General features: G+C 39.7%; 2 protein-coding genes across 8 annotated transcripts; one reads left to right on the top strand and one right to left on the bottom strand.

Moving 5' to 3' along the window:
- The first annotated feature begins 7999 nt into the window (after positions 1 to 7999).
- On the top strand, positions 8000 to 11042 carry LOC122658060 (autophagy-related protein 8i-like). Of its 3 annotated transcripts, XM_043852932.1 has the most exons (6): positions 8017 to 8067; positions 8170 to 8225; positions 8990 to 9042; positions 10561 to 10679; positions 10799 to 10887; positions 10925 to 11042. In XM_043852932.1, exons 1-5 carry the CDS (start codon positions 8028 to 8030, stop codon positions 10885 to 10887), a joined length of 357 nt encoding a protein of 118 aa, XP_043708867.1. In that variant the 5' UTR covers positions 8017 to 8027; the 3' UTR covers positions 10925 to 11042. The 3 variants fall into 3 exon arrangements, with proteins under 3 accessions (XP_043708865.1, XP_043708867.1, XP_043708864.1); XM_043852930.1 differs by lacking the exon at positions 10925 to 11042 and having other exon boundaries at positions 8000 to 8067; positions 10799 to 10915; XM_043852929.1 differs by lacking the exon at positions 10925 to 11042 and having other exon boundaries at positions 8170 to 8229; positions 8994 to 9042; positions 10799 to 10915.
- Positions 11043 to 13214: 2172 nt separating this feature from the next.
- LOC122658351 (protein GFS12) lies at positions 13215 to 24333 on the bottom strand. 5 transcript variants are annotated; one of them, XM_043853270.1, is made up of 16 exons: positions 24077 to 24333; positions 23803 to 23888; positions 20878 to 23055; positions 20474 to 20801; positions 20174 to 20389; positions 19991 to 20063; positions 19695 to 19900; positions 19546 to 19608; positions 18802 to 19010; positions 18579 to 18690; positions 17959 to 18495; positions 15143 to 15438; positions 14790 to 15030; positions 14620 to 14693; positions 13912 to 14047; positions 13215 to 13542 (listed from the first exon to the last, which is right to left on the bottom strand). In XM_043853270.1, the coding sequence occupies exons 1-16, from the start codon at positions 24200 to 24202 to the stop codon at positions 13393 to 13395; spliced, it is 5031 nt and encodes a 1676-aa protein (XP_043709205.1). In that variant the 5' UTR covers positions 24203 to 24333; the 3' UTR covers positions 13215 to 13392. The 5 variants fall into 5 exon arrangements, with proteins under 5 accessions (XP_043709205.1, XP_043709204.1, XP_043709207.1 ...); XM_043853269.1 differs by having other exon boundaries at positions 13215 to 13545; positions 24077 to 24332; XM_043853272.1 differs by having other exon boundaries at positions 17959 to 18480; positions 24077 to 24332.
- Positions 24334 to 25832: the final 1499 nt, after the last annotated feature.

Genomic DNA, 25832 nt, shown 5'->3' with positions numbered 1-25832 from the left:
GTTGATAAGGTCTGCAGGGAGGGGGGTATGGGAGGAGGGGGTGCAAAAGATATCAGTGAAGTAGCTCACAGCTTCGGCTTTGATGGTATCCACAGAGGAGAGGACAGTGCCATCAGAGGAAGTAAAAGAGAGGATGGAGTTGGAGTTGGAGTTGGAGTGGGCTTTGAGAAAGCGGAGGAAGAAGGCGGTGTTAGAGTCGCCGATAAAATACTTCCTTCCATGTCTCAATAAAATCAAGGTAAAACTCAACACTTTGTTTTCAGCCTTGTGCTGGCATTCAGAAAAGGGCAAGTCATATTTGCAATAGTAGAGTTTATGGGGGCAGTTTGTGAGACTGAGAAAACAGAAAGGGCTTGTTTAATTTCTGTAAGAATTCATATGAATCATAGTGGCCTGGATTCATGACCAAAGTGCAAAGAAGCAATGTGGGAAAACCTTTTGACAAAGGGTAAATTGAAACTGTGTTTAAAAGTCAAAGCGGTATAAGGTGGAAGGCCTGGAATTGGATGTGCTTTACCTTGGATATTTGTTGAAACTTGAAAGTGTTAGAATATGCTGAACCCTTATTTGTTGGGCATACTCCAGGAATTTCATCTAAGGTTAAGATGGAAAGTGGGTTCAAAGACAACTTTTATTTCATTGATCCCTAAGATTAAAGATGTTGTGAATGGTTGACTCCCTCGTCAGTGCCAATCAATCTGCCTTCATTTCGGGCAAAAGTATCTCTGACAACATTCTCCTCTGTAATGAGCATGTCAGAAGTTTCAACCGAAAAAATCATTCCCCTGCTGCTCTTATGAAGATTGACATCCATAAAGCCTTTGACTGTTTATCTTGGGATACATCATTAATGTCTTGCAAAAGATGTCCTTCCAACCTTTTCTCAGTGCTTATTAATGGGAGCCCCGCTGGCTTCTTTGCCTCCTCTGCTGGCATTCATCAAGGGTTCCCCCTTTCTCCCTTCAATTTCATATTAGCTCTTAGAGTCCATTCCAGAAGACTCCAATCTAGTATGGACCTTCAGCTCATCTCTCCTGTGTCCAAATGCAAGGCCCTTAAGATCTTCCATCTTGCCTTTGCTAATGATCTCATGATCTTCTCCAAAGCTAACATCCCTTCGGTGGAGGCCATTATGTCATGTCTGAGTAACTTCCATGATATGTCTAATCTTCGCACCAACCACTCCAAATCTCTCATTATCTTGTCTGGAGTCTCTGAGATTGAAAAGTCTCACCTGGTTGAGAGGTCTGGGTTCTCCTTTGGCTATCTTCTGGTTAAGTATTTGGGTTTGCCTTTGATCCCCTCAAGGTTGACTGCACACCGTTGCTCCCCTATCGTTGATCTCTTGCATAAGCAGTTGCAACTATGGCAGGACAAACTTCTCTCCTATGTCGAGCATCTTGAGTTGATTAGATCTGTTCTTCAATCCTCTTACATATACTGGTCCGGCATCTTTGGGCTTCGTCAGTCCATCATTATGAAATTGGCGTCCCTCATGTGTGCCTTTCTTTGTAAGGGTTGTGACATCACCAGGTTCCTTCACCCTATCAATTGGGCCTTTATCTGACTCCCAAAAGATGAGGGGGTCTCGGTTTAAGAAGAATTAAAAATGTCAATAATGTTGGTATCCTTAAACTGGTTTGGAAGTTAGCAACTAAGAGGGAAAGTATTTGGGTTGATTGGGTCTATTCTCACCTTCTCTGTAATGACTCCATTTGGATTGCTCCATCTATCTCCGACGCCTCTTGGGTCTAGAGAAATATCCTCATGACCATGCCCCTTGTATAAGGGGTTATCATTTCACTAATTGATGATGGCGCCTCAACTAGATTCTGGTTGGACCACTGGCACCCGCATAGAGTCCTCCTTCACTCGATTGGTGATAAAGCCATCTATAATCCAGGCTATAGCAGAATGGACATGATCTCAGACATCATCCGGCTTGATGGTTGGCCTCCCCCTCCCTCCCTCCCTCCCGCCTTATCTACCATTTAGAATGTCCTCCCAAGCATAGTTGTCAAGGTGGCAAGGTGACCATGGCGTTGGAGAGGGTCTAAAATCAAGGTGGCAAGGCGTCTAGGCGCCCAAGGCAACCAAGGAGCTTGGACGCCTTGGCAACGCCTTGATAACTATGCTCCCAAGCATTCCCAAAAGGCCTATTGGTAGTGGTGATATTATCACTTGGTCTACCTCCTCATAGGACCTCTTCAGTTCCAAGTCAGCTTGGGATCTCATCAAGGCTCGTGGCTCCGTCAAAACCCAGCGCAAGATGGTCTGGTTCAAGAGACATATCCCCTAGCATAGCTTCACCGTATGGAGGGTCTTCTCCCACTGCTTACAGACATAGTCTTTTCTTCTCCAAAGGTAGAATCCGGAATCTCTTCCCCGTTGCCTCTATTGGAATGCCTCAGAAGATATAGACCACCTCTACTTTGAATTCCCCTTCGCTTCCTCTCTTTTGAAAGGCCTTCTTGCCAAATATTGGCCTCAGCGAAAAAGGATTTTGCCCTTCGATAGAGAATGGATCTGGGTGGACATGTCCTTTGGAGCCGCCATTTACCATATCTAGTTGGAGCGTAACCTCATAAGATGGACCTCTAGGTCTAGAACCTTCCAGGAAACTTAGGACACCATCCTATTTTATATCAGATCAAAGATTGTTGCCGCCCCCTCCCAGTGTGTTGACACCCCTATAAATTGGTTGATTGTAGATTATTGGGGTCTTTCCCCTTCTATTTTGCAAGCACATGCCTCCTCCCTGTAAAGGCAGGGCTTTGTAAATTGTATTGTTTTCTCCCTTCTTCGGTAATGAATTTTTTATTCACCCAAAAAAAAATGTGTTGTGAATATTGTTAAGACTTCATTTATGTGTGTGGTGACATATGGTATATATGGTGACACTTCACCATATTTGGTGATATTTAGTAGTCTTGGTAAGTGTGGGATTAAATATTAATTAACTTGTAGTTGTATTCTGTTATGACTCTGTAGAGTCATAACCTTATTAATAAAGAGCTGCCCTACCCATGATAGAACTGTCAAGCAAAGTCGTGGGTTGGGTTTTACCTCTCCTACGGTTATCTCTCTCTTTCTTCTTCTTCTCTTATTTTCTTCCTCCTTCCTTCTTCATTTGTATAGGTACTGATCTTACCTTGTCTAATACTGTCACAAACATCAAAGACTTGACCTCCTATCAGCCTACTTGCTAATCTTAGAAAGATTGTTCCTAAGGTGCTGGCCAGGAGATATAAGGAGGCTTTCACAAATAGGCATAACTGGGTATCCTCTGACTACATCTAACTCCGCCAACAACCTATAACCCTATAAGGCTGGGAGAAATATCCCTAAAGCGGCACCCTCTCCAAAAATCATTTTTATGGGAAGTATACCCCTCCTAGCTCATAGAAAACTAGTGGTGCAGCCATGAGCATCCAAACTTCTCTGCTCCAACTCATTCTAGTGCATTTGGTCCAACCATATCTAGTCATCATGGCCACTCATTTTTTGATTGCCTACGCGACAAGGCTATTTAAATATCCAAGGATACATCTTTTGGAAGATCTTCTTACTGCATGTAAATTTAATAATTTATGGATCAAATTATAAAGTGAAGGGAATTTCTGATTTGTAAGGGAATGGCAAAGACCTATGACCATGTCAACTGCAAGTGTTAATCAGAGGTCTGATCCAATCTATCACATTCTGTCAATCAGCTGACCAGTAGCAATATTGGGCTTCCGCTTACTAGATCAGCCAATCCTTTATTTAAATTATCTAATCAATATTGATCTGGAACAGTATTGCTGAGGATTGATCAGGGTACTGGTGCTGATTTATAAATCTTTACTTGAAACAGCCTCTTTTTAACAGTACTTTTGAGCAGAGCCATTGGTAAGGAATTTCACCATGTGACAAGGCAAACCTTTATCCAACACGTTCTTTATGTTCACGACGAGTTCTGATTAGGATGATAATTCGTGAAGAGTCACTGGGGCCAATCAATAGGGAAATTGGGGAAGAAAATACACAAAAAAATTTCCCACCCTTAATGCACATACTTATACCTAAGTACTCCTGGGACCTCAAGCATACCAAGCTTCCCTTTTAAGGACAATTCTAAGAAACTTCAAGGCCAGATTGTCATTGCCTGGCCAGATACTCAATCCATAAGCATGAGCATGTGTGCATTTTTCCCTCAGATCATGTGACTTCTGGCTTTGCATACCACTCTTTTCATTGAATAAAATAAGTAATCAATCGAGTTGGAGGAGAAAACCAATGTGCGTCAGAGATCCTTATCTCAAGTACCTCAACTATCTGTTTCCAGATAATAAACAAAAGAAGAAAGATACAAGTGTTTCCAGTAGCTAATGGTGCCAGAAATCCATTACATACAATCTCAGCTATTAATCCAATGAAATAAATGAAAACCCCATTTATGGTATGGTAGTGTGAGTTTCTTGAGCTATACTCTTCCACTCACGATTCTCTCAATAGCCACATTTCCTCAATAATCCATTATTTTCATTACAACTGCATATACAGATTGGCTATCATTAAAAGTTTGATTATTAATGGAATACCTTGGAATTGGTATCATCCAATTCTACCTCAACAAAATTTCATGCTTTATTCCACTGAAAGTGTGTTAATGGGCGCATTTGAGTTAAAAGATAGCTGTGCTTATTTACCAAGTGGGACCGCAATTTTCCGAGGGTTGAAACAAATTATGAAAATTGAGCACCTTCCAAAGTCAAGGATAACCAAAGCAAAGCTGGCGTGAAAATGATTCAGTAAAAGTGTTCCTAACATGAGTATATGTAAATATGATCTTAGGATTCTTAAAGTCCAATAGCATTTACAATGATAGACTAGACAGATTTATCTCTTCCTTTACTCGATTTGCATTCACGATTCCAAAACTCCACGATAAAAGCAAATGGCAAATCAGAACACAGATAGAATGAAGAACATCTTCACCAGAGGAACTTCAATGGACCGTAAGTAGAAAAAGACATATATATGAACAACAGAGATTCATCAAGAAAGGAATTATTTACCAGCGAGGAGGAAAGGAAGGGTAGATACGTGAGAGGGAAGGGGGAGAAAACAAATAGCAGATATCTCTCCAAGGTATTGACGGCTCCGCAGAAGCCATGGGCTCTGTTTCTCCATTGCAACTAGCAGTCTACAGTCTACACTCTACAGAACTCTTCGTTCACACTTCACCCCCGGAGCTCTTGTACTCCGTCTTCTTCTTCAGGCGTTCGGAGTCGGCGTCACTTCATTTGAATAATGCAAATATTCCAATTTATCACCATGAAATATTTCTAAAAGCCATACCAAAAGAGCCTAAAAAACTATTGTTCAAAGGGTGAAAGTGAAAGTGTGAAACTAGACTATCGTACACATGGGAACTGTAAGGTTATGTTTGTTTCTTGCTTTGGACCATAAATAATTTCAATGCATGAAAATCATTGTGATAGTAGACCCCACAGCCACACACTAGTTAAGCTAAAAACATATTCTTTGTACTGAGACCTAGTAGCCAGATTGAGAAACAATATTGAAACCATAGTCGGATGAAGTAGGTGCTACTGTAGGCGCATTGGGCTCCTCTGTAGTGCGATATGGTGTGTAGCGCACCATCCGACGGCCTGTAGTGTTTAGGCATGCAGTCCAACACATAGGCGGGGTGTTGGGCTGCGTGCCCAAACACGGCGGGCTGTCGAATGGTACGCTACACACCATGTCACGTTAAAGAGGACCCAAATCCACTATAGGCCATGGAGCTGTGTTTTTTGGATTGTCTGGGAATTGGCAATTGTCCTTTATTTCTCTTGTTAGGACAATGAAACTTCAGATGACCCATTGCATGACAATAGTTACCGTGGCATTGGTCAAATAGACATGGCTAGTGAGAGTCCAAGGCAGGTCGGCATTGGTTTAATAGATATGACCAATGAGAGTGCAAAGTAAGCCAAGAGTAACAACAGAGATTGCCTTAAGAAAGCAGGTGATGGTGTCATGTGACGGATGGGTGACAACGTCAAGTGAAGGGTGATGGGTGACAAATTAGATGATGGGTGAGCCGGCCAGTTACTAGGGTGTGGTTGGATGGATCAAGGTCCTCTATGGCGCACCCCAGAGGTCAACACGTGATTGAGTTGCCCTTCGAACGACGAGGATGGATGCGTACACCCGAGATGGAAATTGTTCTCTCCATCGCATGTGCATCAGGCTCTGATGTGCGCATCCATCCTCGTCGTTCGAAGGACACCTCAACCATGTGTCCATCTTTGAGGATGCGTCGGGCATCTTCCAACGCACCCTTGTGCCATAGAGGGAGCTCGATCCATGGTTGGATGGCCTGAGTTGCTAAAGGAACATGATAAGTTTGTAAAGAAGAATTACGAATTTTTTTTTTAAAGGGCAAAATAATGTTGCCCGGACGCATTCCCTTATACCCTCTAACAAGGGCCAGTGAAATGACCAAATGCACCCCCCCCTTGCATGCCCCGTGTGCAATCGCATTGGCCTGGGACCAATCCTCAACACCCCCCTCCAAAAAATAAAAAGGGGGTCAGTTTAAGTGGAGAAAATAACTAAATAAAGAAAAAGAAGAGAGTATGATCAAAGGAGGGAGAGCAAGGAGGGTGAGGGATGCAATGCACAGGGGAGCTTGGGGGTGAGTGGGTTTGTGGGGTTGAATATGGCAGAAGGGGGGGGGGGATGGATGTAGCAAAGGGCAATGCTTGCAAGGGTGTAACACAAGGGGAAGCTCGTGTGAAAGGGGGCTTGTGGGAGGTGCATGTCAATAGTAGAGTAGGGGTAGCAAAAAATGCTTGGGCAGTGGGATTGATCTCAGACGGCAGAGGCCTTTGGGTAGGAACAGGAGGGTAATAGAGCAGAATAGCAGCAAAGAAGCGCGAGCGCGACAATAGGGAAGATTGCTAAGGGATCATCACAAGTGCACGTCGACAGTTAATCAATCACCAACAACCACAAGGGTAGTAGGGGAGATAACAAACAATGGTTGTGGATGACTGGCTTTGGTACCATGTGAAGATGGTAAGAATACATTGTATATTCCATTATAGAGAAGAGAATATATATAGTCAAGTCTGCATACGTATACATGAAAGGACTAAGCAAGAGAAGAGAGACCAATAGAAAACATGGAAAGAGAATATTACCGAATATCACAACGACTACCACAACTAACAGGTGGAGCCTTAAGCTTTGGACACTTCAACATGGAATCAGAGCTAAGTTCGTTTGTTGTCCTCTTCAAGTATATCCACGTGTATGCTAAAGCTATACATGAGGAACAATGCTGAGATATAGAGAATTATGGACATACAGTCCCACATCAATTATCTAGGATCTTGCATGAAGGTTTTGGATTGGAGCCCAAGTAGTATTCCGTGGGTTATCCCACTTTATTTAACATCCATGTGACAAAAAATCTTTATTTAATAATAATAAAAAAAAAATTAGGAGTAGGCAAAAGATACCACATATGCTAGCACCTTTGTGTCTCTCTCTCATCTTGTCCCATGTACTCCTATGCATGATACCGTTTTGTCGCATCTCATTGGTGTATTATTGCAATGAAGTTAGATTTACAATAACGTATATAATCGCTGAGATTCTATTGATCAAATACATGTTTTTTTTTATGGTAGAAGGTCAAATACATGGTTTTTTGGTAGAAGGCCAAATACATGGTTAGTAGTTGAGTAAATGTGTACGTAAGAAACCGTTTACCAAAAAATAAAAATAAAGAAGGAGAATACGTAAAACGTAAGAAACCATTACTTGTGTATTGAGGCGTAGCTAGAGTGCTAGACTTGAAAGCTTTCCAGCTTTTGGAATCGTACGCTATCTTCTTCTTACAACTCAACCTCATCAGCTCAACAGCTTCTGTTCTTCTACGTTCTTCTACCCTTGCGCCTTTACGGCTTTACGCTCTCCCTCTGCTGCTGCTGCTGAGATTCCTCGCACTGAGACACATACACGCAACAATGGGCAAGATGAGAGCTTTCAAAAAAGAATTCTCATTCGGTTCGTTCTGTTTCTTACATTCAATTTTCCATTTTTCATTTTCTCTGAATTCATCTCTCTTGGAATTTCATTTATTTCATTGGGTTGTTTGATTTGTTGCAGAGGAACGCTCTAAAGAATCACGAGATATCCTTTCCAAATATCCCGATCGAGTGCCCGTAAGTATACAAAATATCCTACTTATTTGACATCATCACATCTTTCTCTCGGGTTGTTTTACACTTCTTCTTTGTCCTTGAACTCTCGTCTTTCTGTTCTATTCGTGATTCAATTCTTTTATCGAATTTAAAGTATATATCTTCAAATAAGAAAATGCTAGTGAAAACAGAATTCAGGGTTGGAATTCTCATTTCTTCATTTGATTTTCAAATAAAAGGGGTCTCAAAGATTTTTCAGTGGTTTCCCTATTTTTTTTTGAATGAATAGTGGTTTCCCTATTTGATAGTTACACCACGTGAATTAGTTATGATGACATGATATTCATCTCGCTGATGCTCCAGGGAATTGTCCCCTATTTCACTATACAGGAAAAGATAATATCTCTGGGTTATGCAATTTTTCTTGCTTAATGCTAGCTAGGCTGATGTTCTGATTAGAATTCATTAATTGAATGCCTCAATTAAATAGCTTCTATTTGAATGTTAGAAGGGTGATATTGTTTCCCTCATTATCCATGTTTGGAGCTAGGGCTTTTGGGGTATACATGATTTTTTCAGGTCCTTGTCTTGATTTAACCATAAATGAAGTTATAAAACAGCACCTTTGTACAGAAGTAGAATTGATTTCCCCAAAGACCACCTTTTTATGTTTATAGTATAGCTCTAATTTCTCTCATATTTTTGGGGAAGAAAATATGAGTCTTAAGTTTATTTGTCCTGTTTTTAACTGTCCCAATTTTTGTTTCTGAATATTGGTTTTGTAGGTAGTAGTTGAAAAATATTCAAGGACTGACCTTCCTCATATGGAAAAGAAAAAGTAAGTCTCACCTCTTTCTTTATATTATTTTACACATAATTCATGAATATTAGGAAGTCTGTAGGTCTCAACAGAGAATGCTATCGGATGGAATTTAAGTTTTTTCCTCTTTTTTTTTTTATATTTAAGTTGACCAAGCCATAAAACTCAGAAATTGCATCTAGTGTCTCGATAGGAATATGCAAAGATATCTGTACTGGTTTGGAAAGTAACAAAAAAAAATTGGAGAGAGAGAACCACAATTTGGCTAGCTGATCTGAGTGAATCGCCAAGATAAGACTAAAATAGTTTCAATTATAAAAACAGGAACGAAGGAAACAATGGTAAAAAATACAGAAAATGGGTTTTGTTCTTCTGGTTGGAGGGTGTGCAGAGGCAATGAGAGATGGTGAAGAGGGAGAGAAGGGGAAGCAGAGATATTCATCTTCCTGTGGGTTTTACAAATTCATCCCTGTTCAAGCCTTCAGGGAGAGCCGCCTGGCAAGGTGAAAATTAAATCCCATAACTCGTATTCTCTTTTTTAGAATCAGTATATGGGAAAGCCACCGGACATTAGAGGAGTGATGGATGACAGCCGATAACCAACCATCAGAGGAAAATTGCAGCGACGTGGCGATTCTATTGCTGATTTCCTCTATGTTGATTTTCATTTTTGTTAAGGAAGGTGCTTCTCTTCCAATGGGAAAGATGTAGCAATGATCACAGCCACCATGATGCAATTCGTATGGGTTCCATGCTGAAGTTTGTAGGGGCAACAGCACTTTATGGCGATGGGTGCAGGTTGTCGAAGATCGCAGGGGCAACTGCACTTTGCTTGGGTGAGAAAACAGAGATGCAGGCCAATGGCATGGTGAGGACAAAGGCGAAAAGATTGAATTTCAGGAGTTAGTGGTAAAAATAGGGAAAATGAAATGATTACAGTTTGCAAAAACAAGGTATATGGGAGCTCGGACAAATGATGGCTTCTCCAAGTAGATTGGTCAATTTTCCAATCCACTTGGTTGATCCGCTGAGTTGGAAAACTGACATTTTGGATAAGTTAACTAGATGAGGCACCAATCCTGAGTGAATTGGCTGATACCAAAATTAAAAAGAAGGTGAGGTTAAAATGGAGGCAGAGAAAGTGCCTCTTAAACAAACAAAACATTCCACTTTTCATTTGTTGTTGTAATAATCCTGCCCTGATTGATGAGGGGTGGGACCAATCACTCATTCAACCTGCACTAATAGATAGTTTTTGGCAATGTTTGTAACCCAACCCCACCAGCAACCACCCCCACCCCAACAACAAGAACAAAAAAATTAAAGGGGAGGAAAAGCATCAATGTCTTGACCAGTTTTGGAGTCCAGTACCAGTATATCTAGTTCATTAGAAAGCTAGACCAGGCTATGAATTACTAGTTTGCTATGTCTAGTGGATGATCCATTTTGCCCCTATTTTACTAGTTATTGTGAACCGTTAGCATAAAGGATTAGAAATGTCTTCTTATTTAATTTGGCTACATTATAATTTCTCAGATACCTGGTCCCGCGAGATATGTCTATTGGGCAATTCATACACATTTTAAGCTTTAGGCTCCATCTGACTCCTGGGAAAGCTCTCTTTGTGTTTGTGAAAAATACATTACCTCAAACAGGTATTGTTCGCTTTCTTTTATGCAGAACATCTTTTCTACATCTTCTCTAGTGGCACATTCTTATTCTTAGTAGAAGAAAGGAGCTGTTTTAAGTGTTTGTATGAAACTATTACGTGCAGGCAGTCTCATGGAATCTGTTTATCAATCTTTCAAGGATGAAGATGGGTTTCTATACATGTCTTACAGTAGTGAGAAAACCTTTGGTTAAATCGACTGCAGAGATGTGTAACATATCCAAAAAAAAAAAAACTGCAGATACTGTGTATACCAAGCACAAACTTGGACAGTGTATATTGTTGTAAAATCCCTGTGATCCCCTTGTTCTCAATGCTATCTGAGCTATGCAACTTGATTCTTTATTCATATAGATCAAGTATGTGAAGTCATCTGTGCAAATGCTATAAATATATGGTGGTCTCGCAATTCTCATAATGTTTATTATGAATGAAACATAACTCACAGTGTCAGCCCTGATACAGTCACGAAATCTGTCAAGCCAAAAATGATCTTTGCGGGTGCAAATGTTTAGACCCAAATGTAGTCATGAAATCTTCAAGTCATAAGATCTATGTAGAAGCGTCCCTATTTACTAATATCCATGTTTTGATATTTGACATCTCTGCATTGCCTATCTGGCATAGACTACTGGTTCCTTAATTTTTTTTCTGGTAGGGGTGGTTGAGTTAAGAAGCTGGACATGTACTGTATGTTTTCCAAACATTCTTCCCTCATGTCGCACTAGTTCTTTGGCTGATTACCCCTTTCTATCCTGCAAGGCCAAAAAGGAAGTTTTATATTTACAGATCGACTCCTGTCTCAGGCCATAGATGTGGATGAAAGAGCAATAGAAACATTCCACTTTTGAAATAAGGGATATTCTTTAGGTTTTGTTTCTTCGTGCTAAAAAAACACGTAAATGAAACAAGGGAGAATGTTCTTTGTGCCGCAGTACAGGCTGTGCCCAGGCACATGGGCCTGCCACTCAGGGGGTAGGGTGGTCATTGTGCCCACCCCCATGTGTCTGGGCACAGCCTGCGCTGCGGTACAGAGAACAACGCCCAATGAAAAAAAAATTGAAGTAAAATAAATGTACTTTAGCTCCATTTGTTTCGATATAAAAGATGATGTAGATTCCACAAAGCAATCTGTTTAGGTATCTAGGATCTATCATCAATATGGAATGTGATATAGAAGAGGATGCTTCTCAAAGAATTGAAGTAGGATGGATGAAGTGGAGTGAGGCATCCAGAGTGTTATGTGATCGCTGTATCCTTTAAATTTTAAAGAAAAATTTTATAGGACATCCATAAGCGGGTATGATGTATGATGCAGAATGTTGTACAATTAAAAAACATCATATAGATAAGCTAAGTGTAGTGGAGATCAAGATGTTAAGATGGATGAGTGGCAAAACCAAAAAGGATAAAATAAGGAATGATCATATTAGAGCTGATAAAGGAGTAGTCCTTATTCATGATAAGCTAAGTGTAATGAGGATGAGGATGTTGAGATTAATGAGTCATAATATCAGGAAGGATAAAACAAGCAATGATTATATTAGAGCTGATTTAGGAGTAACCCCGATTCAAGATAAGCTTTGTGAAAGTCGTTTGAGATGGCATGACCATGTTCAATGGAGGCCTTCGGATGCCTCAGTTTGAAAGAGTGATTTGATTCAGGTTAAAGGTACTAAAAGAGCTAGGGGCAACCTAAAATGACCATTGGTGAAGTGGTGAGGAAAGACATGCATAGACTAAGCCTTATCTCAAGTATAACGTCGAATAGAGCTAACTGGAGGACAAAGATCGGTGTAGTAGACCACAATTAATGTGTTTGTGTCCGAGTATAGTTGTAATTGTTGTGTTCCTTTCTTTTTTTACTTTTATTATTAATATTTCTCTTTGCAAGGATCCATGTAACCTATCCCATTTAATTGGACTAAGGCTAAACTGTTGTTTCAATATAAAAGAGATACAAAAGGATTTTTTCTTTTTATAAAATAGGATTTTCCACTGGTCCTTTCGTTGTCAAGTATCCTTTATTTTTAGGTAAAATCCATGTAAAAGGAAAAATTTTCAGATAAAAATTGGTACAAAAAGTGCAATTTTTAATGGGTCTTATTTGGAAACAAATGTAACCAAATGTAAAAAAGAAATGACATTGTTGAATAAGAATAATTTTTACGTTTTCAAAGAAGATCGTACAATAAAACAAAAGGGACCTGGGCTCTTTTATTTTCCAGGTAGAAAAGAACTTTGTAAGACTCTCAAGTGTCTGGCTGTCTCAATTAATTTAAATTATTGAAACCTGCAGTCTCCCTTCTTTCATTTCTTCTACTTCAATCAGTCTGAGCCAGTCCTTGACGTGCTGAATTCTATCAAAATTCAACACTCTTGGTTTCTCAGATATGGAAAACCTAATGCCCGCCTGAAAGCTTGGAACAAAAGAGCAAGCTGTGGGAGGGAAAACTAAATCTGAGAAGGAAAAAAAATCATTTTGAAGGTCATTTATTAAATACATATAATACAACTATGATGAAAACAAGCAATGAACCAAGCAATTATTTCAATTGAGGGAGTCCAGACAAGCATATACGCACTGGATCTCTCTCTCGGGCCGCAGGGTTATTTGGGGTGACTGCATATGCATAATGGATCAATAACAAAAAACATGGATGGCTATAAAACAATAATAAACTAAACTAAAATGAGATCTAGCAACAGATCTTAAGATAACCATCTTCAGTCCCGACAAGGAACAATCGCGAGAATGGTAGAATATTTATACTTGACAATACTGAAAGGTTTCTTGTCCCACGATCTGCTGTGTACAATTTCTGGGACAGAATGCGTTGCTGCCCACCCTGCTGCATAACCCAAATGCAGTAAGATAAATAGAAATACAAGCACCGCAACAAAAGTAGTTAAAACAGAAAGTAATCCAAATTATTAGAACAGATGGAATTAGCAGGAGGAAGATAAACAACTAGAAACTTGCCCCTCCCTGCATGAGCCTTAACAGAGTTGTACGTTTTATTATAATATTTTCTTGATGTTCAACAGACCACATCAGATCAGATTGCTAGGATTTTCTGATCAGGTCAATTTCATCGTTTGATGCTAATATATCAGACCAATTTAGGCAACATGCATGGAAGACAGATTCCCATCCTTGGATGCAAGTATCTAGCTGAAACTCATCCATATTATAAAGATCACTTCAGTTTACTTACTTCATCTCCACATCTTGATAAAGAGAAAAGACCAATCTTATTTCTGGCAATTGAAATCACATCCTGGCCCCATACACAGAAGCCAGATACACCATCTGAATGACCGTTGTAGACGTTTGACTGAGATGGCCAGTTCCTGCAATGCAAATACCATCAGGACCTGGTTCCAATGGAAGAGACACAAATCCTCCTGAAAATTTGGAATTTGTACATGCCCACTAAGTCTTAAGAGGGTTATCCTGGCTCTTTGTGTATGTGTGTGTGTGTGTGTGTTTGTAAGAGGAGGGAGAGAGAGAGAACTACTTTTTTACTTTACTTTTACTACATTTTGTAATGCAGATTATTCAAGATGAGAAAAAAGCAAGCCCATACAATTCCCACCTGTGCAGGCTCCCAAGAGGGGTGGAACAGAAGACAGCCTTAATCTTCGTCATTTTTTAGCACAAAGTGACCACCCTCTGATTCAGAACCAGCATCTTCAAGTTGCCAGCTCAAGTTTTATTCATGTCTTTCATAAACATCCAAGTGCCATTCAGTTTTTATTTCAGTATTCTTGCTTTCAAAACCAAGAACACTGAAATCTTCCATTATTATGAGCTGCATTCTAATTTTATGTTCATAGTTCTTAAAGTACTCAAATCAAGTTAGCAAAACCAAGTGAACGGCAATATTAGATGGACATTAAATTGGGACTAGTCCTAGGAATACCTTCTCAGGTCCCAAACTCGCAAAGTTTTATCAAGAGAGCTGGAAACAAGCAAATGGTCCTCCGGTGCAGACAACTACACAAATGAAAGGATTAATGCAACTACATCCAATGGGGAAAAATAAAACCACACTTCCATTGAACAGTATAAACTATGGAAACTTGAACATACTTTAGTGATATATCCATCATGAGCCTGCCAAAAAGCAACAACGCTTCCACTCCTTGCATCCAACAGCCTGCAATGACCAGAACTTAGTCCAGCTGCAATCCATGATGTTGAAGCAGGAGTTCTATCTTGTATTTTGTCAGAACCACATGAGGAAATGGCAGATACTAGAGAAGAAAAAGAGGATTCAACTGATTCACTCTTCCACAGGTGAAGTTTCTGATCTCGAGCAACATCAATGAATCTGCATGATATAATAACATGACTACTGCATCAGAATAAGGCAATCTTTTTCCCATCATACAAATGCAAAAATTCACTCCAGAAATAGTCATTATTTCACAGGTGCAATGTACCTTAACGAACCATTTCCAGTACCAGCAACAAGCTTATCAACAGATTCTAAATAATGCATGCAGGTGTACAAGCTCCCACCAAATGCACTGGTCAATATTCCACCAGATAATGTATTGGAGTTAAGCATGTTGGCCTGATCAGCACCAATCCTCGATCCCACAAGATGTGAGGAATTTGCTGATGGTTCAGCATAAGCTGATATCAACTTCCCTGTTTGGCTATTCCAGACATGTATTGTTCCATCACAAGAAGCCACCCTTCCACTTGAAGACAGGATGCAAATGTCATTTACAACCTGAAATTTGGACACAATTGAAGAAAATGCCATAGGCATCAGCAAAAATAATGATTAAATGCATATACACATCAAGTATGCACAAAATAATTAGAATACATTATCAATTAGACAACTACACAACTCAACACATTATAAAGAAACACATTCAGACATTATGCTGCAAATAAAACTTCACTTTTTTTTGGGGGGGGGGGTGTGTTACCACTGCTGTGGCATTTCAAGGGTGAAGGGGGGGGGGGGATTTTAACCCCCCAAAAAAAGGTGAAAGCGGAATTCAATCCCAAGAATAAAATACAATCATACAAGGTTAAAATCATATGATACACCACTAAACCAGAGTACATAAATGTTGAATATGAGGCATTTTTCACACAATCTTTTATTTTTATTTTTTTGTCTGGAGGGGGAGGGGGGGGGGAAGGGTTTTGGGGAATGTTTATTCCTTCTTAATGTATGTGCATTTTTCTAACAAGCAACAGAAAATGGGTATCAAAATATGAAATTGTCAAATCTACAATATACAGAAGGTTATGGAAGAATAAATGAATAAGATGACATATAGAATTCTGCTAAGGAATAGGAAATAAGATGACAGTGCTGTAGATCGAAGCATGAAGAAGAAAAGGACCAAAATATAATTCAGGAAAATTACTGTTCATGTGTTGCTGTTCACATGAACAGCACCGGTGCGGGCCCATATGGACAGCTTGCGTGGAGGTTTTGTCGGAGTATTTGTTACTTGCAGTGGAATACTCTTAGAAGATCTTGTGGGACCCAGATACAGCTTGCGAGGGGGAGAATGGAGCCTTCTGTTGAGATCTTTTAGATCATTATCTACTTTCTATTTTGATTATCTTCTATTTACTTGTAATTAATAGTTAGTTAAGTGGTTTCTAATTCAGTTTTCAGTTTTAAAAAGTAGGAGTTTCTATTTTGTAAAAGGTGGGATTTGATTTGGATTGGCAGCCTTCCTATGGGATGCACATGGAAAGTTTAGTTGTTTGAGTTTAAGAAAAAATAAGCTTTGCTTTAACCTGTGGATGCAGCAGCTGTCTGTGAGATGCAGAATCCTGGTGGGAGACTAGGTTGGAGTCAGGTGGGAGGCCTGCTCTGCAATTCAAGTGGGAGACTTGAACATCTCTGTCTCTCAGTCAACCAACTCCAGCTTGGTAAACCGATACTGTTTTCCTTAAGTTCTACTATATTTCATTAGTTTTGGTGTCCTGTTATTGCTGCTATATTACCATACAAGTTCCTGCAGGTTTCTCTCACTGCCAGTCACTCTCGGTTCTGCAGGTCTGAGTTTCCTTGATCTGTTGGTCCTGTTGAAGGGCCACGCACGTGTCTAAACCCCTGCCCTTGTTTCTGGTGTTCTGTCCATCAATGATACTGACTCCTATTGTTCTTACAGAGTTCTCTTCAGGTTTTTCCAGTCTTCAACTTCAGCAAGTCCACCATTCTGAACTCAGACTTCAGCCATAGTTTATGGCCTATCCAGCCGTTGGATTGGGCTCAGATTTTGGGGTCTCAATCCTCCCTAATGTCCCTACACTCGACCAAGACTTGAGCCTTGAGGATCTGCAGTTACATTAAATATCTCTTAGCTTCTAATTTGTTGATTCTTTACCTTCTTCGACAGATCTATCCATTGGGTTATTCACATCTTGGAGAACTTACTTAGCAGGGCATAAAACCTACTCGACTTGATTTCCAGCCCCATCCTATTGCTGGATGTAAGTTATTGGATACTCTTGTACTCTGTTCTGTTTGGTTCATTATTCTGTTCACTGTGATCCTGTGTAGGTTTGGAGCCTTTAATCTGTCCTCCAGGTTATAGCTCTACATTAGACACTCTTTAGGGGTAAGTAATTACTTCTGTTAGCGGATCTCTTTAAAACTGTTTTAGGAGAGAGGTCATTGTTGATTATGCTTTAAAGCATGAAGTCTATATTTTTAAATGCAACCAGTGAACCAGTACTTTAGGATAGCAGTAAAAATATGGCTGATAAGCTGCTACTACTTCCTACTTAAAACCAAATTCTTTACAGACTGGCTCACCTTCAAGAGGAATAGACAGCCACCAGAGTAAAAGTAGATAGCTAATAAGATTCAACTAAATTAGAAAGCAATCAGAATTTAAAACAATTTTCAATTTAATTGATTTGGGATCACTCGGTTTCAAATATAATGAGTACACCCAATAAATCTTGGTTAAGTTCCAGAGAGGCAATCATTTATCAGGAGATCAAGCAGAATTGTAAAGGGCAGCGAAATTACTGTAAATTTTAATTTCTCTATTACCAGGTAATATGGGAAAGCTTTTTTTCCCCCTAAAAACTGAAAAGAAACCATGCAAGCCCCATTATGGTTTTCACCATATAACTTTTAAACGCAACTTTAATTTTAGAAATATACGAAAACTTTCCTGAAATCAAAAGAAATGAATTTCCGTAAACTACAATATATAGACTTGCTCGGTGCTCCTACCTAGGAGGATTAAGGTCAGAAGAAACAAACCTCCTCATGGCCATAATAACCAGAAACACGATCCATTCTTGACAATTCCCACTTCTGAACAGTCCCCTTGAATCCTGGACCAACTCCGCCGGTGAAAACAGTGTACTCATCATTGGTAACAGCCAAAGATCTCAATGCTCCAGGATGGGCACGGACAGAATAAATAATTGATGCTCTGATCTTCCATGGAAGTTCATCTTTTAGGCCTCCAATACGACCAAGAAAATCAGGCCCATTCCAACTAGCAGCAGGGCTAGGGAACCAAAACCAAGGTTCACGCTTGCCAAGATTCAATGCTGCTGATTGCCTCATATCTGGAGTCTTTTGAAGATCATCTGACTGTTTATAAGAAAACAAGTTCTTGGAACCTCGAACACCTTGTGATTGTGGTATTGACCACCCGACACCATTGAGCAACAGTTTAGCTGGATTGTACTCAGATGTTGAGATATTGCGGAATACAGGCCTTTGAGCATTTACATATTCTGAACTACTTCTGGATGTTTCACCTATATATTCCCACTGAACCACAACAGTCTGAGAAAAAGTAAAGAAGATGGGGATCTTGACAAAGTAATAATGCAGGCATACTCTAGATGGAATGGGAGAGAAAATAATACCTTCCAGTTATGAGACCGTTGAAGGAATTGTTCTAGAAGCAACCATGTGGCACAGCACTGACGAAGTTTCTCTATTCCAAGAAGGGAAGCGAACGGAGGATATAAAAGCAGCCTGCATAAACTCTAGCAAACTCACACTACAGCATGACAAGAATGATTACAGTGCTAACTTATTCAACACAAAACGGGAGAGCATACGAAAACTAATAAAACTAGCACCCACACAAGGTCCATGCGGCTTTCGATCTGAGCATCCTCATTTTGCTTTGGCCTAGAAACTTTTAAGCTTCTGCCAACAGAACTGGACCCATAGGCTCTTTCCTGAGAAAAAGCAAGTTCATCAAATAGCTCTTTGAGTTGTGGCAGGACATGTAATGCAGTGAGATCTGGTCCAATCCTCTGACAAACTGCAACAAGAGCAGTAGCTGCAACCTAACAGACAAGGGGATTCAAGATGTTTTAGCCAGCATGTACTGTGCACTAAAGTGAAAGAGAGTCAGCAGGATCTATGGCATAAATATGATGCAAATTTCTCATATAATGGGTGCAGTTGCCTGTGCAATTAAAAAAGAATCAGTTAGCAGTGTAATGAAGTTTGGCATAATTTATTCTTCAATTAATAGTCTTGCTAGGATAGTTCACCCTTTCCAACCATGGAGTGAGGAAACACGAGCTAATAGCTTTTTGTTGATTCTAAACAAGATGGAAATGGCTTATCTTTTCATTTACGTTTAGTTAAATTGGATGGATAAGTACAACTAATGTTACTTTTATCTATATTCTGTATCTTACACTATGAAGTTGAATAGTCTTGTCTTCTTTAAACAACTGCATTACAAGGATTTAAATTTAAACTGACAGAACGATGGTCTATAAAGACTACAATAAGATGGTATACTACTACATCAAACTAGAATAAAAAAAAGCATAAGCAAAAGAAACAACCAAAACAGAGAGATGTAAATACCTGAAGCACTGGAAGGTCCAAATGGGTCTGCATAAGAACCTTAACATGGAGACAACTTTTGTCCTGTAAGATTATAGTGTATGTCCTCTCATCAGTTTTAAGTATTCAGCTAACAAGTATAGTGTATGAAAATCAAATCAAATCCATACTTGAATCAGCTCCTTGATGATCACGTCCCTTGGCAAAAGCGCAACCAGACCATCTAGTGTCACAAGACTATCAATAAGGGCTAAAGTGTTCCAGCTTTGCATGGGCTCAGGCTTATCCACATTTGAAACATCAACACAAGACAAAATAACATTCCTCAGTAATGGTAGAAGTTGCTTGACAACAAAATTCTCGCCGAAAAGTCCACCTGGAGAAGTCAAAGAAGAAACTGCTCACATGCTGAAGAAAGCATTACAAAGCAGTGTATCAATTCCACAACCCAATGAACTGAAGATACCAATTCTAACCAGGACATCAATTCCGTCAGGACAGAGTCCTTTCCCAAAACAGTGAATTAGAGGCAAGATTGTCTGGAGAGATTCAAATGTTAGTAAGCTATGATTAAAGACATGTTCTGTTTCTTTTATAAATTGACCATGCTATTGAATCAATAATTAGGGAATCACTCAATAAAATTAACCTGATGAACTGTAACAGGTACGCCAAGCTCCTCGCTAGAGCCAATAAGCAACACAGAGGCAGCTGAAGCAGAATTCTTATGAGGTGAAATGCACAGATTTGAGATGACTAATGGGTGTATTGTCTCCAAATATGTTTGTTTACCAATTCGTTTCCATAGCTCCCTCACAAATGAGTCTTGGAGGAAAGAAACCTTCAAATGTGAATAATCTGTAGCCTATAAATGAGAAAGTAGAAAGTTAAGAAAGCAATTTATATAAATAAGTACAATTAATAAATTTGTATTAAATTCATAACTAGCCTGAAGAATCTTTTGGATGGCGGGGACAATCAATGTCTTTACAGCTTGAGGTTTCAAGCACTGCAAAAATTCTTTCAGTAAGGAAAACGCCCACTCAGCTTCAGTATCCGATAAAGAAGGTAAGACATGTGATAGGCAGTAGGGAGCACACATTTCAGCAGCAAATGACCCCATAGCCTTCAAGGCTCCTTGTCTTGCAAAATTTGCAGCATATTGAAGACAGTACTCATCTTTAGCCAAGAGATGAAGTGGGGCAAGAAACAAATACGAGGATCTGACCGTCGAAGGAAAATATGGCGATTGCAGAAGACATTTAGCTGATGGCCTCCTAATAAAGAAGAGGAAGAATATCAGTAACAGGTTTAACAGTTGTGAAAACTTTTACTGAAACTGGAACCCCGTACCATTGCCAATCCCTCTGGATACATGCTTCAACTAGTACAGCAGCATGAGGAGGAAGTTCCTGCATCAATTGTGGCAAAATACCACTCTCAACATACGCAGCTAATGAGGATGAACTGAAAAGAGGCCTCTTTAAGTAAAGTTCTGCAAGGATGCAGCCAACAGAAAAAATGTCATCTGCAACATCTAGGGAACAGCGGCCCATAGAAGATAATTTGTGCTTCCAAAGCAACAACTCCTGAAACCCCATGGAATCTCCATCATCTGACTCAAAATATTCAAGAAGACTGTTTATATCAATATTGAGTGACTCCATGTAATCACCAGTGATTCTGACTGTTCCAAGCATCTCAGTTCTGGAATTCTCACACTGTGACTCTTTAACAGAAGAGACATTCTTCACGAGATCTCTTTGATGGTAATGATAATGTGGACTCAAATGCCAAGCATGTTCACAAAATGAAGTTGCTTCTTCTAATTCTTGCAAATAAGCAGTTGTTGAAAGGATAGATTTGTCTGTTCCATTTGTTTGACATTTTAACAATGCCTGTTGTTCAGAGACATCACACGGTTCCAGAGCTGCTCGACGTCTAGGATGTGATCGAGTAAAAAGCTGTCGACGTCCCATTGACCTTGGCAATGTAGGTTCTATTGCGGTCAGCATAACATTCTTTGCAGCAAGAGCTGCTTGGCCTGACATCTTATAGCCAAAAGTGATATCAATCCAGTGATGAATTTCCCGTGAAACCCGGTTGCTTTCTAAAGCATCTCGATGCAATTTGATAAAGTCTTCGGGACTATTTGCCCAGGAAGGTACTGCAAGATCGCTCATACCTGAATGAAGGGAAGTGAAAATTCGGGGGTCACTATAGAATTCTGGGATGCACTCATCAGGGGTCCACTGATAAACTCTTTGCATATTAGAAGGATACTCATTAGGCTCATAGACTGAACGAACAGCCATGCGCAATACACTTAAAGGCAACCTCCTGGCTTTGTAACTGCAGACAGCTAATTCTGAAAGGCATTCGTCGGAGACATGATGTGGGATTTCAGATGTTGAATATGTGAAATCCAACTGTTCATCGCCTTTTGCCAACCGCCACTTGCTCTTGCACAAATCCCGCCAACCAGCATCAGTATTCTCATCAGGCTTCACACTAAAATCTATTACCCATGGCATTACTGTGTGGAATGTATGGTCACCCCAACGTCTCCCAGCTAATCTGTTCAAGACAAGGAGGTACTCGTAGTTACTTAAATCACCCTGCCACCACCGCTTGAAACAATCTGAGAACCAATCTATAGTGGGGGAAAGCTTCAAATCAGCGTAAAGAGCCTGACAGGCACAATTCTTGGTACAGCTACTCATGCTTGAGGAATAATTAAGACAGGACATTTCCATGTTCCACTTCCCTGAGCTTAATTTACCTCTTAACAGGGGCTTATCGCACATGCTCAGCCAAGACCAGCATGAATTGGACAACATCACACTGGAAGGGCAAATATCACCATGAGCAACCCCTAAGCCATGAATGTAAGCTAGGGCAGAGAGAATTTGGTAGATTAAAAACCTAATGTGCCACTCAGTCCTTAACACATCAGGGCAATAATGCAGAATGTTTTCCAAGGTATAAGGACTTTTTGGAAGCAACAAATTTACATAACCGGGTGTTTTTAGCATCCCTAGAACAGGAGTAATATTAGGATGCCTAACACAACCTGGAATATTGTTCTCATCAAATGATGGTAACCCCACTAAACTAAGAAAATTTACACCATCTCGTCCTGTTGGTTTTCCTTCTATAAAGAGAATGAGTGAGGACAGAATGTGACCTTCTACTGATCCAGATAAGAAATTGCAAGCAAGGTCTTCGATCATAGAGTATGAACCCAAACCAACATGAGCAATGGGGGCCAGTGCAGTAATTGTCCTTAAGCATGAAAATCTTCCTAAATAGCTACTGCCAGAACCATTGGACTGTTCTCCAGCCAGGGCATCTCTTCTGGCAAAGTTCAGCGAACATTCAGACATGTTCCCGACAGAATGTAATGTAACAGTTTTGCTGCCAACAGCTCCATCATTGACATTTTCTGGATCTTGACCAACATTAGCTGAAGCAATATCACTTAACCCAAATATGATACTGGCCTCCAAGTTTTCCAAAGAATACTCATCACTGCATACAATAAAATAAGATCTATTTATATCACAGAAACAGGCCTCCAAAGATATATAACACATATTCATGGTTAATTTCATAAAATCAAATTATTTTCTTTTAAAAAATGTGAACTAATAGTTTAATCTTTCTTTCGTCACTTCCCCACCTTTAAGGTGAGGCACTCAAGCATTATTGATTATACTGCAAAATGAAAATGCTTCAAAGGAACAGTTTTACCACTTTGTTGACATATAAAGCAAAATTTAAGGAGCAGGATTTCGAGTGGTTATGATGCTCTTGGATGAATTTGAATCGAATACAGTGATCTTGATGAAGTAAGGCCGATTTTCCCAATAAATTAAATGAAGGGAACCCCCTTTCCCCTTTTTTTTAATCATCTGAAAGAAATACAGAACCACTTCTAGGAACCTCCAGTACTTTTCCTTCCTGCTCTGGGCATATCTTAATTTTGAACCCTTTCCAGATGGTACTACTTTGTATATTTTCAAAAAGTGAATTAGAGTTCATGCAACTTTCCAGGATCTCTCATTCTTCTATTGCAATGCCAGTAAATTAAGCATCTGACCTTATTACACTCTTGCACATTAAATTTATTGTCCCTACAAACATTAATTATTAGAAGAAAGTGTTAATTATTAGAAATTGTACCGTTTAGCTCCACTAAATCACAATTTTGTAGGAGAGCCCCAAAAAGGAGGGAAAATAAATAAATAAATAACAAGTTGTACTAATAGCTCTTACACATATCTTGTGAAACACTCGTCTTCATGTCTTGGCACGCACACCAATTCAAACTGAGCCGGAATCTCCCCATTGGAATTCGGCAGCTGCATTGTTGAAGCTCAAATACATTAAAATTTAAAAACCATCTTAAAATAAACACAGAAAGTAGAGCAAACTAGATGGTTTTGGGATTCAAGTGTTATGTGTGATTTTTATCAGTATCAAACTCAACGAAAGAAGAAGCAATAGTGGATGCAATATGGAGATTCAAAGAGAGAGTGCGAATCGGTACCTGAATAACAGCCCTGGAGCCTAAGGGGAGAGCTGAATCCGATAACCCATAACAAAAGATCAATTTATCTGAGAAATCAGTCAGGATATGACGTTGCAAGCACTCGAAGCACAGTTGATTTTCCATTTTTCGAGAATCGAAACTTCAATCGTTCATTTTCCCTCCATTATAGCCGACAATTTTCGTCTCGAACCTTTAGCTTGGTCGGGCCTACAGGTTGAGCAGTTCGACCTTGGTAAGGAGGACTGGAGGAGAGAGTAGCTATTAGATTTTCTTCTAGAGTTAGCTGACCCAGCGTTCCGAGCTCCGACTACTGCTAACCGTTGAAGCATCTAAACCACGGCACTCAGGATTCCGGCATCCTTGGAGTGAGGTTTATTCCTTAACAAAAGAATGTCGCGCATTTGAGATGCGACTTTAATGAATAAAAAGGAGTTAATTACACCTAGGGTCCCTGATATTTAGGGGTTATCTCACATTTTTCATGAGGAAAGAGAACGCCATCCGGTCGTGCTAGACACGCCGCACCCCTGTTCATTGGGTGTGGTGGTCATTTCATGCACCCTTGTGTCAGGGTGTAGGGGTGGCGTGTGATGTGGTCGAGTGACATTCATTCTCCTTTTTTCATATTTTTAATTTTACTTATGTTTAACGATAATTTGTATCCCCTCAGTCTCTGACAAATCAGCCACACCTACAGTAGGAAAAAGAGAGGAATACAAAAAAGAGGAGTACTCAGTTATACCAAAAAAACAAAAAAAAAATGAAAAAAAAGGAATAAATAAGGAAAATAGAATAAACCAAATCAAATCTAAATGTAACCCTTGTATAGGTCAAACCATCTCCCCATTGGTGAGAAAAAGTTTCTAAAGGTCACCGTATGAGCAAAGTTACCACAAACATAATATATTAAATGTAGTTTCTATATACATTTTTTTTTGGGGTAAGAGTTTCTATATACATTGAGTACCTAGGTGTAATTTCTCCAAAAAAAAAAAAAGAAACCGCGTGGCTAGCTAGTACCCTATACACGTGAAAATGGATTATAGATTCGCTATTTTCTTTTTCATTTCCTACCTACCTCCCTTTTAATGGGAAGAATGGAAGGTGTTTCAAATTTCCAATGGGTTGAGATTTGGAAAACAGATACACCATTTATGATACTCTTTAATCTCCTTTTACAGGACAACTTCTTATTTCTTTTATGGGAAATGTTCTCTAAACCATAGGATATTGTTTTGCCACATCTTGTTGGTGCACTCCTCTACGTCACTTGCTCAAAGAACCATCTCCCTTCTCGTGCTACTCATCCAATTATATGAAAACTGATCTGGCCCTCAACTAGCCTCAAGTCTTGGGTTGACTATTTCTCATGGTCATCAAGTGTTAAGTCTCATTGGAGAAATCCCAAAGAACCAAAACGTTACTCATACCTTCCTTCGGAATGGGAAAACTAGCAGTTTAGGTTGTAGGACATTTGATTCATTGTGTGCTCATTTTTGGTGGGGGAAGACGGCTTCAGATAGAGTAGTTGGATCTTTGGTACCTAGAGCAGACCAGAAAATTTTCACATGATAACGCCATTCCCATCTTATGACCCCACCATAATCTGAATTCCCAAAGTTGCCTTCCTTAGTAGGCATGAATATGATTGTTTCTAACTGGACTATCTTGTCTTTCTTTCGCAGAATTCACCAATCAATCAGTCCGCTAATGCAGCAAGAGGGATGTTCGAGTTGTCATTTGGATCTGATGC

This window comes from Telopea speciosissima, chromosome 4 (assembly GCF_018873765.1).
Source record: "Telopea speciosissima isolate NSW1024214 ecotype Mountain lineage chromosome 4, Tspe_v1, whole genome shotgun sequence".
NCBI classification, from domain to species: domain Eukaryota; kingdom Viridiplantae; phylum Streptophyta; class Magnoliopsida; order Proteales; family Proteaceae; genus Telopea; species Telopea speciosissima.
This window is presented reverse-complemented; position numbering and strand designations above follow the sequence as displayed.